Below are 17,625 nucleotides of genomic sequence, written 5' to 3'. Positions count from 1 at the left end.
TGACCCAACGGGAGGAATTCACCCACCAAGAGCGGCGCCAAGGAGAACCCAAGAGATCCCAAGAGAGGTGCCAAGGGAAATCCAAGAAATTCCAAGAGCAGCGCCAAGGAGAAGCCAACGGATACAAAAGCGTGTCGCAGTGGGAAGATCTAATCGACCAAGAGATGGAAGAACTCTTCAGCCAAGAGATGTCCCACGCGAAAAACGTCATCGACCAAGAGCCGTGCCAAGGAAAAGCCGAGAGACACCAGGAATGGTGCCAAGGGAATGTCAAGGGATACAAAACTCTGTCCCAATGGGAAGACTTAATCCACCAGGAGATGTCCCAAATGGAAGGATCCAGCAGCCATGAGATGTCCCAAATGGAAGGATCCATCAACCATAAGATCTCCCAAATGGAAGGATCCAGCAGCCATGAGATGTCCCAAATGGAAGGATCCATCAACCATAAGATCTCCCAAATGGAAGGATCCAGCAGCCATGAGATGTCCCAAATGGAAGGATCCATCAACCACGAGATGTCCCAAACGGAAGGATCCATCAACCATAAGATCTCCCAAATGAAAGGATCCAGCAGCCATGAGATGTCCCAAATGGAAGGATCCATCAACCATAAGATCTCCCAAATGGAAGGATCCAGCAGCCATGAGATGTCCCAAATGGAAGGATCCAGCAGCCATGAGATGTCCCAAGTGGAAGGATCCATCAACCAAGAGCCGTGTCAAGGCAAAGCCAAGAGAGACCATGAACAACACCAAGGCAAAGTCAAGGGATACAAAACTCTGTCCCAATGGGAAGATTTAATCCACCAGGAGATGTCCCAAATGGAAGAATCCATCAACCACGAGATGTCCCAAATGGAAGAGTTCACTGACCAAGACCCGTGCCAAGAGGACACCAAGAGACACCCAGAGCAGCGTCACGGGAATGTCAAGGGACACAAAACTGTCCCAGTGGGAAGACCTCATCGACCAAGAGATGTCCCAGTGGGAATCTTGAGCAGGAGCTGTGCCCAGGGCAACAGAGCAGGAGGCACATCCCTGCCCACACCACCGGTGCCAGGGTCAGCGCCCTCCAGCCCTGCCCATCCTGACCTCCAGGGCCTTCCGCAGACGAAACCGATCCCACCTCAGAGAAGTTCAGCATCGCCAGGGAGTTAATCCGAGTTTCCCCTTCCCACCCACCTGGCTGAAGTCCATGGGGAGAAATGGTTCCCATGTGCCCCCCAAAAAGGCAGTGGGTGCTCCAAGCCCTGGGCAAAGGGATTAAAGGAATTCCTGAATTCCTGCGGCTCTCTTGGCTGCTAATGAGCACCAGGAGGGGTTGAGCGCTCCAGGGGGGTTCCCAAGTTTGGAATGTCACCGTGGAACTGAGGGGGCTGGGGGCAGGTTGGGTGCAGGGCAGGGACAACCCTCTGAGACCATCAAGGCCAGCACTGCCCAGGCCACCGCCGGCCGTGTCCCCAAGTGCCACAAGCACAGAGCTGGTAAATCCATCCCTGGGGACTCCACCCCTGCCAGGGCTGGACAGCCCTTTCCAGCAAGGAATTTTCCCAAAATCCAACCTGGCACAGCTTGGGGCCGTTCCCCCTCCTCCTGTCCCTGTTCCCTGGGACCAGATCCCAGCTCCTGGCTCCAAGAATCCAGGGAGTTCTGCACAGCCAGAAATTCCCTTTTTTCTCCAGGCTGAGCCCCTTTCCCAGCTCCCTCAGCTGCTCCTGGAGCTCCAGCCCCTTCCCTTGATTCTCCCCTGGCTCTCCTGTGTCCTCCAGAGTCACCAAACCCCAAGGAATCACCCCAAACTCAAGCCCTGGGGTAACTATACAGTAAGAACATTTTATTTTCTGGAGACACCTGGCACAGTCCTTCCGACGTCGGATGATCGGAGATGCAAATCCAACCCTCTCCTGCTTTGGGTTGAGTCCGTTCCCAGCTCCGATTTTTTACACCGTGGATGCTCCTCCCCGACCCCGAATGCCAACGGAATTCCAAACACACAGAACTGACTGGCCCTGAAGCGTCGCTCCCGGGAAGCTCCATCACCTGGAGCTCGGCTCCTCCCCGCCGCCGTCCTGCTGCTTGGCCATGAATTTCTGTGGAGAAGGGAGAAGAGATGCTGCTGCAGGGATATTCCAGGATTATCCCCTAAAACCTGGGCCAGGAACAACTGGGCCAGGTTCAATCAGCTCCTCCCACGGTCAAGGTGGGATTTGTCCCATAAAAACCTCCAAATTCAACACGGGAAGCTCCTGAGGGGAACGTGGTCCAATCTCAGGGATCAGGACTCCCCACCATCTGGGCATGGAATAAAAATATTCCATGTTCCCACTGTATTCCCAAACCCCATCAAACGTGACCTCCTGGGGAATTCCGGGCAGCCCCGAATCCAAGGATTTGGGGGGATATTCCCGTTTTTCTGGGCGGTACCTCCATGTTCTGCCGGTGCAGGGGGGTCCTGCAGTGGTTGATCATGGAGGGCTCGTCGGCGTAGAAGAGGGAGCAGATCTGGCAGAAGAATCCGGCCTTTGGGACCAGGATGTCCAGAGCTGCGGATACACCACAGTCACCACACACAGCTCCAAGAAATATTCCAACCTCACCTTCCTTTGGCCAAAGCTGGGGAATTTGTGATTCCTCAGGGGGAAATTACAGTTTTTTAACATTCCAAAAAGTCAGGTTTTTCACTCAAGATGGTCCCTGCCCCACTTCAATCCACAGGTCATCTCCATTTCCAATAAACACAGCATTTTCTGGGAATAAAGCAACCAAACCCATGGAAGTCAGAGCAGTTCCTGAAGGAATAACCCCATGGAAGTTTGAGCAGTTCCTGAAGGACTGACCCCATGGAAGTGTGACCCACCTTCCTGAAGAATTAATCCCAGGGAAAAGTGACCCACGTTGGAGCAGTTCCTGAAGAACTGATCCCATGGAAAAGTGATCTATGTTGGAGCAGCCTGTTCCTGAAGGATTGACCCCATGGAAGTTGGAACAATTCCTGAAGGATTGACCCCATGGAACCTGGAACAATTCCTGAAAGATTGATCCCATGGAAGTTGGAACAATTCCTGAAGGATTGACCCCATGGAACCTGGAACAATTCCTGAAAGACTGACTCCATGGGAGGTGGAACAATTCCTGAAGGATTGACCCCATGGAAGTTGTTGGAACAATTCCTGAAGGATTGACCCCACGGAACCTGGAACAATTCCTGAAAGATTGACCCCATGGGAGGTGGAACAATTCCTGAAGGATTGACCCCATGGAAGTTGTTGGAACAATTCCTGAAAAGACTGACTCCATGGAAAAGTGACTCATTTTGGAGCAGTTCCTGAAGGACTGACCCCATGGAAGAGTGAGACACATTGGAGCAGTTCCTGAAGGGAAGACTCCATGGAAAAGTGACCCGTGTTGGAGCAGTTCCTGAAGGACTGACCCCATGGAAATGCAGGAAGTTCCTGAAGGACTGACCCCATGGAAAAGTGATCCCTGTTGGAGCAGTTCCTGAAGGACTGACCCCATGGAAAAGTGATCCCTGTTGGAGCAGTTCCTGAAGAACTGACCCCATGGAAAAGTGGAATAATTCCTGACCCCATGGAATTCACTATATCCCTACACCCCCATTGCAATTCCCTCCTTTCCAGACACCAAATGTTGGGAATAAAACTCACCACAGCATGGGAACCCTAAGGAGGCACCACACTGCACCTCACTAATAATCCATAATTCCACCTGGATTTGGAAATTCCCAGAAAAAAAAAACTTTCCATGAGAGGCTTCCAAGTTTAACCAACTAGTTAAACATGGATTTGGAGGAGCCAAGAAAAATCATGGATTCTGGGCCCTGACTTTGAGGTTCACTGAGGTTGTGAGGCACAGGAGGAGTTTGCAAACGGGCAGGAAAGAATCTTCCAGCCAGGAAAACCTGGAGCATTTCAGGGCATGCCTTTGGATTTACCTTTGGGAGTGCTCTGCGTCTTGGGGACACCTGGCAAAGTCGTTTTCTTCTGCTGAGGCTTTGGTTCCACATCTTCTGATCCCACCTGAGCTGCTGGAGACAGAAACGCATGTTGGGATGGAGTCATGGCATCACGGGACAGAGGCATGGAGCGATGGAACGGAATCACGGAACAGAATCATGGCATGATGGAATGGAACCATGGAGTGGTTTGGGTTGGGAGGCACCTAAAGGACATGGACAGGGACATCTTCCACCAGCCCAGCTGGTTCCAAGCCTCGTCCGAGCTGGCCTTGATGTTCCTCACCTTTTGGCTTGGAGATTTCAGCCATTTCATCCTCTGGATTTGTATCTCCTAGAATTCCCATTTCTTCTGGTCCTGCAACAGCAACAATATCTTCATCATCTTCATCCTCAGGCGGGTTCTTCCCTGGGAAAGCGTTTTCTTCTTCCTCGTCGCCAACTTCGTCGACTGTAACGAAGTTTAGTTCCTCTTTCAGGTGATTGAAGTCGGCCAGGAAATCATCCTCATCCTCGTTAACCTCATCCAGAGTCACCAGAGGATTGTCCTCGTTGTCCTCCTGGATCTCATCCACGGTCACCAAGGCGTTGGGATCATCGGGCACCTGGGAGGCCGCGCAATCCCCGGGATTGGCTTTCCCCTCTTCGGCGGCGCTCAGCTCCGCGGGCTCGTTGAGGGGCAGCTCCTCCACCTCCCCGATCTCATCCACGGTCACCAAGGGCTCGGCCTTCAGATCCCGCTCCTCAAATTCCACCCGGGGCCCGTTCCTGTGGGAGCCCGGCTCCTCCTGCTCCGAGATCTCATCCAGCGTCAGCAGCGCCTGCGGGTCCTTCACCGCTTCCGACAGCTCCTCCTCTTCCACCACCTCATCCACCACCACCAGGCCCTGGGGGTCGACGCCCGGCAGCGGCACCGGGGCGTCCTCCTCCTCCCCGATCTCATCCAAGGTGACAAAGGACAGCTCACCTTCGGCTCCGCAACTCTTCCCTTTCCTCTTCTTGGACGCCGGCTCCGAAGGGTTGGATTTGGGAGCTTCTTTTCTCTTCCCCCTCGGGGGGTTCCGCCGCAGCATCACCGGAGACTCGGCTTCCTCCAGCACCTCGTCCACCGTGACGAACTCGTCCAGGTTGAACGGGAAGAGCTCTTCCTCCTGGGAATGGAATATTTAAGTGTCATCTCCAGCGGGAACATCCAAAAAATAACCCCAAATGTAACCGCAGGGTGAAAAAAAAATTGCATCACCGTGCTGAGTAATTAATTTAAATTAACTCAGGTTTTGTTCAGGAAGCCAAAGGCCTTTGGAAAAAATCGCAGTGGATCAAGAGGGGATAAAATTCCATGGATAAAATCCCACGGGTAAAATTCAGTGGATGAAATTCAGCAGATAAAAACCAACGGATAAAATCCAGTGGGATAAAGGTCAATGGATAAAATTCAGTGGATAAAATTCAATGGATAAAGTTCAGTGGATAAAGGCCAATGGATAAAATTCAACGGATAAAGTTCAGTGGATAAAGGCCAATGGATAAAATTCAGTGGACAAAATTGAGTGGGAAAAAATCAGTGGAAAAATTCAGCAGATAAAAATAATGGATAAAATCCAGTGGGATAAAGGTCAACGGACAAAATTCCTGTGGAGTGGATAAAATTCAACAGATAAAGTTCAGTGGATAAAGGCCAATGGATAAAATTCAGTGGGAAAAATTCAGTGGATAAAATTCAGTGGATGAAATCCAATTGATAAAATTCAGTGGATAAAGTTCAAGGGATAAAATTCCTGCCAATTCAAAGTTCTGGGTCCAAAGGAACAAGTGCCCCACCCCAAATGATGCCTCTGATCTCCTCCATTGATAATTCCCAAGTTTTGTTACTTTTTCTGCCAAAATATTCCAGCCTACCCTCACATTTTCATGGATATTTAACACAAGCTGGGAAACTGGGATTTATGGGATTTGATCCCAGCTGGGGCTTCCTGGAGGTCCCAGCTCCATGAGCCCGGAAATAGGGACTGAGAGATCCAAAGGGAATGGATCCAAAGAGATTCCAGCACCTTGGAGCCCACGGGATCCACGGACACCAGATGGAAAAAGGGCAGGAATTTGGTGATCCCATTTTGGGAAGAGGGGAAAAGATTCCTAAGAGCAGGAATGTCGTGGAATCCTGGAATGATTTGGGTCGGAAAAGACCTTAAATCCCATCCAATCCCACCCCCTGGAATGTCAAAAATCCTCTTTTCCACACACTCCATCCTTTGAATTCCACGGTTTTCCATCCTTACCTCCTTCTGTTTTCCAGCGCTGCTGGCACCACTTTTCCCAGCTGCAGCACCACTCCCGCCAGGAGCCTGCAAAATGGGACAAAAATCCCATGGAATCCCAGGAAATCCCAATCCTCACGGAGCACAGCTTTGCTCGGATCAAGGAGCTGCTCTGGGATGTCCCTGTGGCTCCGGGGATTTGCCACCAACAGGTGACACCTGGCTCAGGAGCCTCTTTTCCATCTGTGCAGGGCTTGGAAAAGCAAATCCCAGCTCCCCAGAGGACGCGGAATTTACTCTCACTTGGAACTGCTCCAAGGAATTCAGTTTGGATTCATTTCTGAAACGACTTCCCTAAGATTTTCCAACCCGTTCCACCCTTGTGGTGCGGCTAGAAGGAACGGGTTGCCCAGCAGCACCTCTGGTGACCCCGGGATTTATGGAAAAGGGATGATCCCAGAAAAGCAGAGTGGGAGGGAACACCAGGGCATTCCTGCCCTCCTCACCTGATTCCCGCTGGGATCTTCCCTCGTTCCGGCTGTTCCGCTCTCTCCCTGCTGGCTCCGCTTTGAAGTCGCCCGAGATTCCAGCTGGGAATCTTTTTCCTGCTGGGATGAGCTCTTCCCACCATCTCCCTGTGCATCCACTCCGCAATTTCCGTTCCCTTTCCACTGGCTGTTCCCAGCTCCCGGCTGAGCCGTGGTTTTGGGTGGGATTTTCTTCTCCAGCGCCGCTTTGGGGGGGATTTTCTGCTCCCCGACTCTTCCCAGGGAAGGCTCAGTGATCCTGACGGGAATTCTCTGCTTCAGGATGTCCGGGACGGACACCACTGCCTTCAAAAGGGTTTTCCCAATGCAAGATTCCTTCAGGGATGCAGCGGGATTTACCGGAGCTGCCGCGCGGCTTTCGTCGGATTTTGCAGCTCCCACCCCTTTATTTTGTGGGATTTTAACCAAACTCCCCACATGGATCTCACCAACGGCATTCCCGGAGTTTTCCCCACCCTTGGGTGCTGTTTTTCCAGGTGTTTTCTCCAGCTCTGTCCCAGCCTTGCCCCAAATCTTCCCTGGATTTTCCCCGGTTTTGAGCACGGATTCCTCCGCCGTCGCCTCTCTCTCTGCTCCAGCCACATCCAATTTTTTCCCTGGAGCATCCACAGTTTTTGGGACAGCTTTCCTCTCCGTGGACGTTTCGTGGCTGCTTTTCCCAGCCTCGGGAACGGGAGTTTTTTCCAGAGCGGCCGGCTCCGTGCTGGGCTGGGTGACAGCGGGTGACACCGCGGGGACCTCCTCCGAGCTCGGGGACGTTCCAGGGACGGCTCCCGGTGTTCCTCCGGCTGCCGCCATCGCCTTGCTGGATGATTCCAGAGGTTCCGTGGTGGGAGCAGAGGGTTCCTCATCCTCCTTTTGGATCTCCAGCTCCGGCTCATCCCGAGCTTCGTCCGTCCCCGCTCCGCAAAGCGGCGCCGCCTTCTCCTCCGACCTCGCTCCGGGCGATTTGCTGCCAGCAGGATCCACAGGAATTCCAGGATCCAATCCCTCCACGTCCATCCCTGCGGGTGATTCCCTCGCTGCTCCTCCTGGCTGAGGCTCGGGAATCTCCAGTTGTCCCGCTGGAATCTCCTCTGGGACATTTGGGGTGGGAATTTGGCCTTTCCTGGCCTCTCCCGATGGATTTCCAGCTGTTTTTTGCACCGTTCCCAATACCTCCGGAATTTTTTTCAAGCCAGAGCTAAAAGCATTTAAAAGAAAGAAAAATCAAACCATGGCGGGGGAGAATTCCAGAATTCACAGAAAACTTCGGATGCCACCGGTGGGAGTTTTCCTGGAGCATCAGGGAATGAGGTTGGGAATTCTGTGGGAAAATAATTCACATTTCGGAGACCTCAGGCCTTGGAAAATTTCCATCCCACTGAGGGAAAATCGGGAATACCCAACCAAAAGGAAGCTCCGGGATAAGGGAATTAGAGGAGCTTTGCTCTGTCTGCAGTTCCCAATCCCGAGAGAGCAGGTTTGGATTTGGGATTGGATTTGGGATCAGGTTTATGGTTTGGGTTTAAAATCCCTGTTTTCCCCCCTGGGATAACACAGCCAGAGGCGCCACGGGATGGAGTTTTCCAGGGAATTCCAGAGACTCTTCCCCGAAGGAAAGAATCCCACAGGATGATCTTGGGAAGTGCTGGGATTAGGGATGGCTGGATTCCAGCAGGGAATTTCTACTCCAAAACCTGGAAAAAAATCAGGATTGTCCAGGAGAGTGGGATTTGGGATCCTCCGAAGGATGCCCAAAAAAATCCAAAGGGATTTTTCCTATCAATTCCACATTTCTGGCTGTGCTCAGTTTGTTTTCTACTGAGATTCATGGAAAAATCCTGGGATTCACGGGAAACACAGGCTGGGAAATGCAGAGCCCAGGAGTGGAGTTTAATTAATTAAAGCTTCAGAAAATCATTAATAATTAAAATAATAATTTAGCTGCTTTCTACTCCCTAAGGAATGGAATCAATTATGTGGAAAATGTGTGGAGCAGGGAAAAATGTTGATTTTCCAACGTTTCAGGAGCTGGGATTCATGGAAAAGTCACTTTTTAAATTTTAAATTTAATTCCACTTTTCTGGAATCAGGAAGTGGCTGTGAGGGAGAGATTCCTGTCAATTTGGGAATTAATGCTCCCAAAATTCAGCAGTTTCATGGAATGACAAGGAAAGAAACAGGATCTGGGATTACAGAGCTTTTCCATAACGGAATTCCTTAGGATCATCCTTACACAGTTTTGGGGTTTTAACAACAAAACTCACCCAGAAATCCGAGTTGGAATCACAGAAAAAAGGGATCAAAGCCATATTTTTACAAAAATTCCTCAAAATTTCTGGGAATTCAGCAGTTGGGAAGAGGAATTCCAGAGGCAGGGATAGATAGAAGAGATGCAGGATGGAATAAAAGCAGCAGGAGGAGCCAGGACCTGAGCAGGGGAAGGAAAACTCCACAAAAATTGGGATTTCTCCACGTTTTTCCATGGCTTTTTTTAATGAATCCTAAATATTTTGACTCTGGAGCACATGGATTGGGAATGAGGAGCAACAGGACACAGCTGGAGGGAGGCTCAGCAATCCCTAATTGTGGATAAACATTCCAAGAGGGAATAGAAATGGATAAAATTCCCAAAAATTCTCGCAGGCCGTACCTTCCTTTGCTCCCATCCTCTCTCTTCACTTCCCTTTTCCCGGGTTCAGCCTGGAAAACAAAACCCCAGGTCAGGATTTTCCAATTCCAGAGGGATCGGGGCAGGATTCTCACATCCCACCACTCCAAAGGAGGCACCGAGCCCACAGAACTCCAGGGAATCGTTCCCAATCCCATTCCCAGGATGAGAATTCCACCACTGAATGTTCATCCCTCCTTCAGGGCCGCTGGGGTTTGGAACAGGATGGATTTGGGATGGATTTGGGGCACAGGGAGAAGGATCAGCTCCTTAAAATCCAATCACTCCTTAACCCCATCCCTAAAATCCTACCATTCCTAATCCCAAAAATCCAACCATTCCCTATCCCAAAAATCCAACGATTCCCTAAAATCCAAACATTCCCTATAACCCCCATTCCCTATCCCTAAAATCCAACAACTCCTTATCCCTACCTCTAAAATCCAACCATTCCTTATCCCAAAAATCCAACCATTCCCTATAACCCCCATTCCCTATCCCTGAAATCCAACCATTCCTTATCCCAAAAATCCAACCATTCCCTATAACCCCCATTCCCTATCCCTGAAATCCAACTATTCCTTATACCTATCCCTAAAATCCAACCATTCCTAATCCCAAAAATCCGATAATTTCCTATCCCTAAAATCCAACCATTCCCTATAAACCCCATTCCCCTCTCCCTAAAATCCAGGATTTATCCCGGATTCCTCCTTCCCCCTCTTCCCCCTCCAGGAATCTTCCTTTTTTTTTTTTTTTAAACTCAGACATTTCCAGGAAAATACCAGGAATCAAACCTGGAACTGTTAAAGTAGCACGAAAATTCCCGAATTCCTCACTCCCAGATCCAGGGAAAAGCTAAAACGGTGGATTTGAACTTCAGCATTCCCACAAATCCCTGAGGGATGTTCCCTCACCAGGAGGAATTTCAGGAATCATCTTTTTAAGGGAGTTTATTCGTTAGGATTTTTAGAGTTGAGGAAAAACTTCAGGATTTGGAGGTTTCCTCTGACACAAATTGAGGATAAAAAATATGGAAAAAGGGGGATTATTGTGAATTTAGGATGGGAAAGCAATTGGAATATTTTTTCCTGATGGAAAGGAGGGATTGATTCCCTTGGCACTTGAGGTGGAACCAGCTGGGAATGGGATCCCAAAGTCATGGAATTGGGAAAGGAAGGGGGAATGGGAGCTGCCAGGATGGAATTCCTATGGAGCCAGGCTGGGAGAACTGGGAATGTTCACCTGGAGAAGGGAAAATTCCAGGGAATCCTCAGAACCCCTTGCAGGGCCTGAAGGGGCTCCAGGAGAGCTGGAGAGGGAAAAAAGGGGGGAAAAGGGGAAAAAGAAGGGAAAAAGATGGAGAAAAAAGGGAGGGAAAATGGGAAAAATTGTTAGATTTTAGGGATAAGGGCCAGGGATTATTAAAAAAAGGGACAACGGATGGAGGGACAGGACACAAGGATTGGATTCCCACTGGGAAAAGGGAGATTGGGGTGGGATCTTGGAAAAGAAATACCAACATTGAGGAAAAAATCCCAATCCTGAGGGAAAAATCCCAGCCCTGAGTGGGAAAATAATCTCAAACTTTATGGGAAAATGCCAAACCTGAGGGAAAACCCATCAAGGGAAAAAATCCAAACCCTGAGGGGAAAAATCCCAACCCTGAATGGGGAAATTCTATCCTGAGGGAAAAAATCCCAAACCCTGAGGGAAAAATCCCAACCCTGAGGGAAAATAATCCCAAACCTTGAGGAAAAATCCCAGCCCTGAGGGAAAAATCCCAACCTTGAGGAAAATAATCCCAAACCTTGAGGAAAAATCCCAAATTTGAGGAAAAATCCTAACAATGAGGGAAAAAGATCTTAAACCCTGAGGGAAAATTCCAATCCTGATGGAAAATGCCGGCCCTGAGGGAAAAAAAATCCCAACCATAAGGGGAAATATCCCAGTCCTGAAGGGGAAAAATCCCAATCCTGAGGGGAGAAAATCCCAACCCTGAGGGGAAACGCCAATCCTGAGGGAAAATCCCAAACCTGAGGGGGAAATCCCGACAATATGGGAAAAAATTCCCAAATCCTGAGGGAAAAAAATCCCAAATCTTGATGGAAAATTCCAACCATGAGGGGAGGGGAAAAATCCCAGTCCTTGAGGGGAGAAAATCCCAATCCTGATGGAAAAAACCCAAACCCTGAGGGAAAAAAAATCCCAACCCGGAGGGAAAAATTCCAACCCGGAGGGAAATCCAGTCCTTGAAGAAAAATGTCCCAAACCATGAGGGAAAATCCTGACCTGGGGCGGAAAAAATCCCAACCCAGAGGAGAGAAAATCCCAAACCCTGAGAGGAAAAAATCCCAACCCTGAGGGAGGAAAATCCCAACCCTGAATGGGAAAATTCTATCCTGGAGGGAAAAAATCCCAAAACCTAAGGGAAAAATCCCAGTCCTGAGGGAAAAATCCCAAACCTGAATGGGAAAATCCCATCCTTGAAGGAGAAAATCCCAAACGTTGAGGGAAAAATCCCAAACGTTGAGGGAAAAATCCCAAACGTTGAGGGAAAAATCCCAGTCCTGAGGGCTGAAAATCCCAACCTTGAGGGAAAAAAAACCCAAACCCTGAGGGAAAAATCCCAAACCTGAATGGGAAAATCCCATCCTTGAAGGAGAAAATCCCAAACCCTGAGGGAAAAATCCCAAACCTTGAGGGAAAAATCCCAAACCTTGAGGGAAAAATCCCAACCCTGAGGGAAAAATTCCAACCCAGAGGGAAATCCAGTCCTTGAGGAAAAATGTCCCAAACGATGAGGGAAAATCGTGACCCTGGGTGGAAAAAATCCCAACCCTGAGGGGAGAAAATCCCAACCCTGAGGGAATTCCCATCCCGCAGCTCTCTGCATCCCAAGGTTGTCCCATCCCAAAAAAACCCCAGCTTGGTGGAAAATGTGGAATTTTTACCTCAGGAATTTCTCCGTGGGAGGACAAGGAGCAGGTGAGGGTGTGATCCCCTATGGAATAAGGATATTGCTGCAGGAAGCTGTACATGGAACGGGCGGCTTTGGGGCTGTCCAGCTGCAGGATGGCCTGGGGGAAAAAATTCCAGATAATTCCTTAAAAAATTCCAGGAAATTCCTTAAAAAATTCCAGATAATTCCTTAAAAGTTTCCTGTTAATTCCTTAAAAAATTCCAGGTAATTCCTTAAAAGTTTCCTGGTAATTCCTTACAAAATTCCTGGTAATTCCTTACAAAATTCCTGGTAATTCCTTCATTTCTGGATCAAATAATGGGAATTCCTAAATCTGGCCTGAGGGAAAAACATCCTGGTAATTCCTAAAAAAATTCCTGGTTATTCCTTAAAAAATTTCTGGTAATTCCTTAATTTCTGGATCAAATAATGAGAATTCTTAAACCTGGCCTGAGGGAAAAAATTCCTGGTAATTTCTTCATTTCTGGATCGAATAATGGGAATTCCTAAACCCGGCCTGAAGAAAAATATTCCTGGTAATTTCTGGATCAAATAATGGGAACTCCTAAACCTGGCCTGAGGGGAAAAAAATTCCTGGTAATTCCTTCATTTCTGGATCAAATAATGGAATTCCAAAACCTGGCATGAGGGAAAAAGTTCCTGGTAATTCCTAAAAAAATTCCTGGTTATTCCTAAAAAAATTCCTGGTAATTCCTTCATTTCTGGATCAAATAATGGAATTCCAAAACCTGGCATGATGGAAAAAGTTCCTGGTAATTCCTTAATTTCTGGATAAAATAATGGGAATTCCAAAGCCTGGTGTGAGGGAAAAAAATCCTGGTAATTCCTAAAAAAAATTCCTGGTTATTCCTTAAAAAAATTCCTGGTAATTCCTTCATTTCTGGATCAAAAAAAGGGAATTCCTAAACCCGGCCTGAAGAAAAATATTCCTGGTAATTTCTGGATCAAATAATGGGAACTCCTAAACCTGGCCTGAGGGGAAAAAAATTCCTGGTAATTCCTTCATTTCTGGATCAAATAATGGAATTCCAAAACCTGGCATGAGGGAAAAAGTTCCTGGTAATTCCTAAAAAAATTCCTGGTTATTCCTTAAAAAATTCCTGGTAATTCCTTCATTTCTGGATCAAATAATGGAATTCCAAAACCTGGCTTGAGGGAAAAAGTTCCTGGTAATTCCTTAATTTCTGGATAAAATAATGGAATTTCAAAACCTGGTGTGAGGGAAAAAATTCCTGGTAATTCCTAAAAAAAATCCTGGTTATTCCTTAAAAAAAATCCTGGTAATTCCTTCATTTCTGGATCAAAAAATGGGAATTCCTAAACCCAGCCAGAAGAAAAAAATTCCTGGTGATTTCTGGATCAAATAATGGGAATTCCTAAATCTGGCCTGAGGGGAAAAAAAGTTCCTGGTAATTCTTTAATTTCTGGATCAAATAATAAGAATTCCTAAAGCTGGGGGAATCCTCGCTTGTTTCCCGTCACCTTCCAGGTGTAAAAAGGGTTAAAAGTCACCTTGAAATGTCCTAATTTGGGTCCTAAAGGTGGAAATCACTTGGGGTTTTTGGGATTTGAAAGATATTTTTATTGGATTTGGGGATTTTCAAAACATTTTCTGGGTTTTTTACAGATTTAAAATCCATTTTCAATGGATTTTGGGATTTAAAGAGTATTTTCCTTGTTTGTTTGGGATTGAAATTACATTTTCCTTGGATTTTAAAGAATATTTCTGTAGAGTTTTTCTTTTTGTTTTTGGATTTAAAAAATGTTTTCTTGGTTTTTTGGGGATTTAAAGGATATTTCCCTTGTTTTTCTTGGGATGTTTTTTTGGGATTGAAGGACATTTTCCTCAGGTTTTTTTGGATTTAAAAACCATTTCCGAGGGTTTTTTTTTGATCTAATACCTAGAAAATCCCACAAAAACCCCATCAATTCTTCCATTCCAATTCTTACAAAAGACTACAAAAATCTCCCCCAAAATTCCAAGAAATTGCCAAAAAAACCCCCAAAATTTCCCAAAAATCAATAAATTGCCAAAAATCCTCCCCAAAAATTCAGAGAAATAACCCAAAATATGTCAAAAATTGCCAAAAAATACACCAAAAAGTCAAAGAAAATCTCCCAAAATTTAAAAAAAAGTTCTCCAAAATTCCCAGAAATCCCATTAAAAAATCCCCCCCAAATCTGCCAAAAATTAAAAAAACCAGCCCAAAATTAAAAAAAAAAAAAACACAAAAAATGTCACAAAATTCCCAGAGAATCCTCCAAAATTTCAAGAGATCCCCAAAAAATATTCCCAAAAAGTCCTCAAAACCCCCTCAAAATGCCCCAAAAAATCCATCAAAACCCCCCTAAATATTTCCAAAAAATTCCCCAAAACATCCCCCAAAATTCCTGAAAACCACCAAAAACTCACAGAACATTCCCAAACAATCGCCCCAAAATTTTGAAAAAAATCCCCAAAATTAAAAAAAAAAATCCTTCAAAATCCCCCCAAAACCCTCAAAAATTACAAAAAAATTGCCAAAAAATTCTGAAAATTCCCAAAAACTCCCCAAGAAATCCCCCAAAAAATTTTAAAATAATCCATCAAACCCCCCCCAAAAATTCATCAAAAATCCCAATGATATAATTCCCCAATGGTAAAAAAAAAAAAAAATCCTCCAACAATTGGAAAAAATCTCAAAAATTTTCCAAAATATCTCCCCAAAGATTCCCAGGATTTTTTTCCTTGCAAACCCCAATTTTCCCCACAAAAAGCTGATTTTACTCTCAGGCACAGGGCAGTACCTGGCACAACCCTCACAGACACGCTCCAGCTCCTGAAGCCCCTCAGCCAAAAACCCAATTAAAAATTCCCCAAAAAAATCCGTCAAAAATCCCCAAAAAATCCCCCTAAAGATTCCCAGTTGTTTTTTATCCCTGCAAACCCAATTTTCCCCACAAAAAGCTGATTTTTGCCTCAGGTGTGGGACAGTACCCAGTGGCAGTTGCTGAGCCTGGCTCCCGAAGCACAGCCCTCACAGACCAGCTCCAGCTCCCGGAGCCCTTCTGCCAAAAACCCGAGAAAAATTCCCCAAAAAATCCATCAAAAATACCCAAAAAAATCCCCCTAAACATTGCAAGGGTTTTATTTCCCTGCAAACCCCAATTTCCCCACAAAAATGTTGATTTTTCTCTCAGGTGTGGTGCTCCACCTTCCCGGAGCGCAGCCCTCACAGACCAGCTCCGGCTCCCGGAGCCACTCCAGCAAAACCCAATTAAAAATTCCAAAAAAAATTAATCAAAAATCCCCAAAAAATCCCCCTAAAGATTCCCAGTTGTTTTTTCCCTGCAAACACAAATTTTCCCCACAAAAAGCCAATTTTTCCCTCAGTTGTGGAGCTCCACCTGCCCGAAGCGCAGCCCTCACAGACCAGTTCCCGCTCCCGGAGGCCCTCAGCCAAAAACCCATGAAAAATTCCCCAAAAAATTCCATCAAAAATCCCCAATAAATCCCACCAAGTATTCCCAGGGTTTTTTTTCCCCTGAAAACTCCAATTTTCCCCATAAAAAGCTGATTTTTCCCTCAGGCGTAGTGCTCCACCTTCCTGAAGCACAGCCTGGCACAGACGAGCTCCAGCTCCTGCCTGGAGCCCCTCTGCCAAAAACCCGAGAAAAATTCCCCAAAAAATCCATCAAAAATCCCACAAAAAATCCCCAAAAAGATTTCCTGGGTTTTATTTCCCTGAAAACCGCAATTTTCCCCACAAAAAGTCGACTTTTCCCTCAGTTGTGGTGCTACACCTTGCTGAAGCGCAGCCTGGCACAGACCAGCTCCAGCTCCTGCCTGGAGCCCCTCTGCCAAAAACCTGAGAAAAATTCCCCAAAAAATCCATCAAAAATCCCCAAAAAATCCCCCTAAACATTGCAAAGGTTTTATTTCCCTGCAAACCCCGATTTTCCCCACAAAAAGCAAATTTTTCCCTCAGACATGGTCCTCCACCTGCCCAAAGCGCAGCCCTAACAGACCAGCTCCGGCTCCCGGAGCCCCTCTGCCAAATACCCAATTAAAAATTCCCAAAAAAATCCATCCAAAATCCCCCAAAAAATCCCCCAAAAGATTTCCTAGGTTTTATTTCCCTGCAAACCCCAATTTTCCCCACAAAAAGCCCATATTTCCCTCAGACATGGTGCTCCACCTTCCAGGAGCGCAGCCCTCACACACCAGCTCCGGCTCCCGGAGCCCCTCGGCCAAAAACCCATGAAAAATTCCCCAAAAAAATCCATCAAAAATCCCACAAAAAATCCCCCCAAAGATTCCCTGGGGTTTTTTTTCCCCTGCAAACCCCAATTCTCCCCACAAAAATGTCGATTTTTCCCTCGGGTGTGGTGCTCCACCTGCTCAAAGCTCAGCCCTCACAGACCAGCTCCTGCCTGGAGCCCCTCAGCCAAAAAGCCATGAAAAATTCCCCAAAAAAATCCATCAAAAATCCCCAATAAATCCCCTAAAAGATTGCCAGGGTTTTATTTCCCTGAAAACCCCCATTTTCCCCACAGAAAGCCAATTTTTCCCTCAGGTGCAGGGCAGTACCTGGCACAGCCCTCACAGACCAGCTCCAGCTCCTGGAGCCCCTCAGCCAAAAACCCAATTAAAAATTCCACAAAAAATCCATCAAAAATCCCCAAAAAATCCCCCTAAACATTGCAAGGGTTTTATTTCCCTGCAAACCCCAATTTTCCCCACAAAAAGCTGATTTTTCTCTCAGGCGTGGTGCTCCACCTGCCTGAAGCACCGCCCTCACAGACCAGCTCCGGCTCCCGGAGCCCCTTGGCCAAAAACCCAATTAAAAATTCCCAAAAAAATCCATCAAAAATCCCCCAAAAAATCCCCCAAAAGATTTCCTAGATTTTATTTCCCTGCAAATCCCAATTTTCCCCACAAAAAGCCCATATTTCCCTCAGACATGGTGCTCCACCTTCCAGGAGCGCAGCCCTCACAGACCAGCTCCGGCTCTGGGAGCCCCTCCAGCAAAACCCATTTAAAAATTCCCCAAAAAAATCCCCCCAATCCCCCCAAAATTCCCATTTTTCCCCCTCGGGGCAGTACCCGTCGGCGGTTGCTGAGCACGGCGTAGTGCTCCACCTTGCCGAAGCGCAGCCCGGCGCAGACGAGCTCCAGCTCCTGCCTGGAGCCCCTCTGCCAAAGACCCATGAAAAATTCCCAAAAAA

The 17,625-nt window shown here is 47.1% G+C and overlaps 1 protein-coding gene across 8 annotated transcripts in view; it reads right to left on the bottom strand.

Moving 5' to 3' along the window:
* Positions 1-1,810: 1,810 nt before the first annotated feature.
* Positions 1,811-17,625, bottom strand: part of ZNF638 (zinc finger protein 638) — a 54,864-nt gene continuing 39,049 nt past the window's right edge. For 3 of the 8 annotated variants that reach the window (XM_085577393.1, XM_085577396.1, XM_085577398.1), the window contains exons 18-25: positions 12,389-12,514; positions 9,417-9,466; positions 6,740-7,964; positions 6,255-6,320; positions 4,262-5,126; positions 3,955-4,047; positions 2,427-2,545; positions 1,811-2,092 (exon numbers count right to left, since the gene is read on the bottom strand). In XM_085577393.1, coding sequence (XP_085433519.1) covers positions 2,039-2,092; positions 2,427-2,545; positions 3,955-4,047; positions 4,262-5,126; positions 6,255-6,320; positions 6,740-7,964; positions 9,417-9,466; positions 12,389-12,514 — 2,598 coding nt within the window. In that variant the 3' untranslated portion in view covers positions 1,811-2,038. The remainder of the gene's footprint in view (positions 2,093-2,426; positions 2,546-3,954; positions 4,048-4,261; positions 5,127-6,254; positions 6,321-6,739; positions 7,965-9,416; positions 9,467-12,388; positions 12,515-17,625) is intronic. The other 5 variants (XM_085577394.1, XM_085577397.1, XM_085577399.1 and 2 more) reach the window with 3 other exon arrangements.

The sequence above is a fragment of the Lonchura striata genome, chromosome 4 (genome assembly GCF_050655825.1).
Source record: "Lonchura striata isolate lonStrDom1 chromosome 4, ASM5065582v1, whole genome shotgun sequence".
In the NCBI taxonomy this organism is placed as follows: domain Eukaryota; kingdom Metazoa; phylum Chordata; class Aves; order Passeriformes; family Estrildidae; genus Lonchura; species Lonchura striata.
The sequence above is the reverse complement of the archived record's forward strand: the minus strand, read 5'-3'. Positions and strand labels throughout refer to the sequence as shown.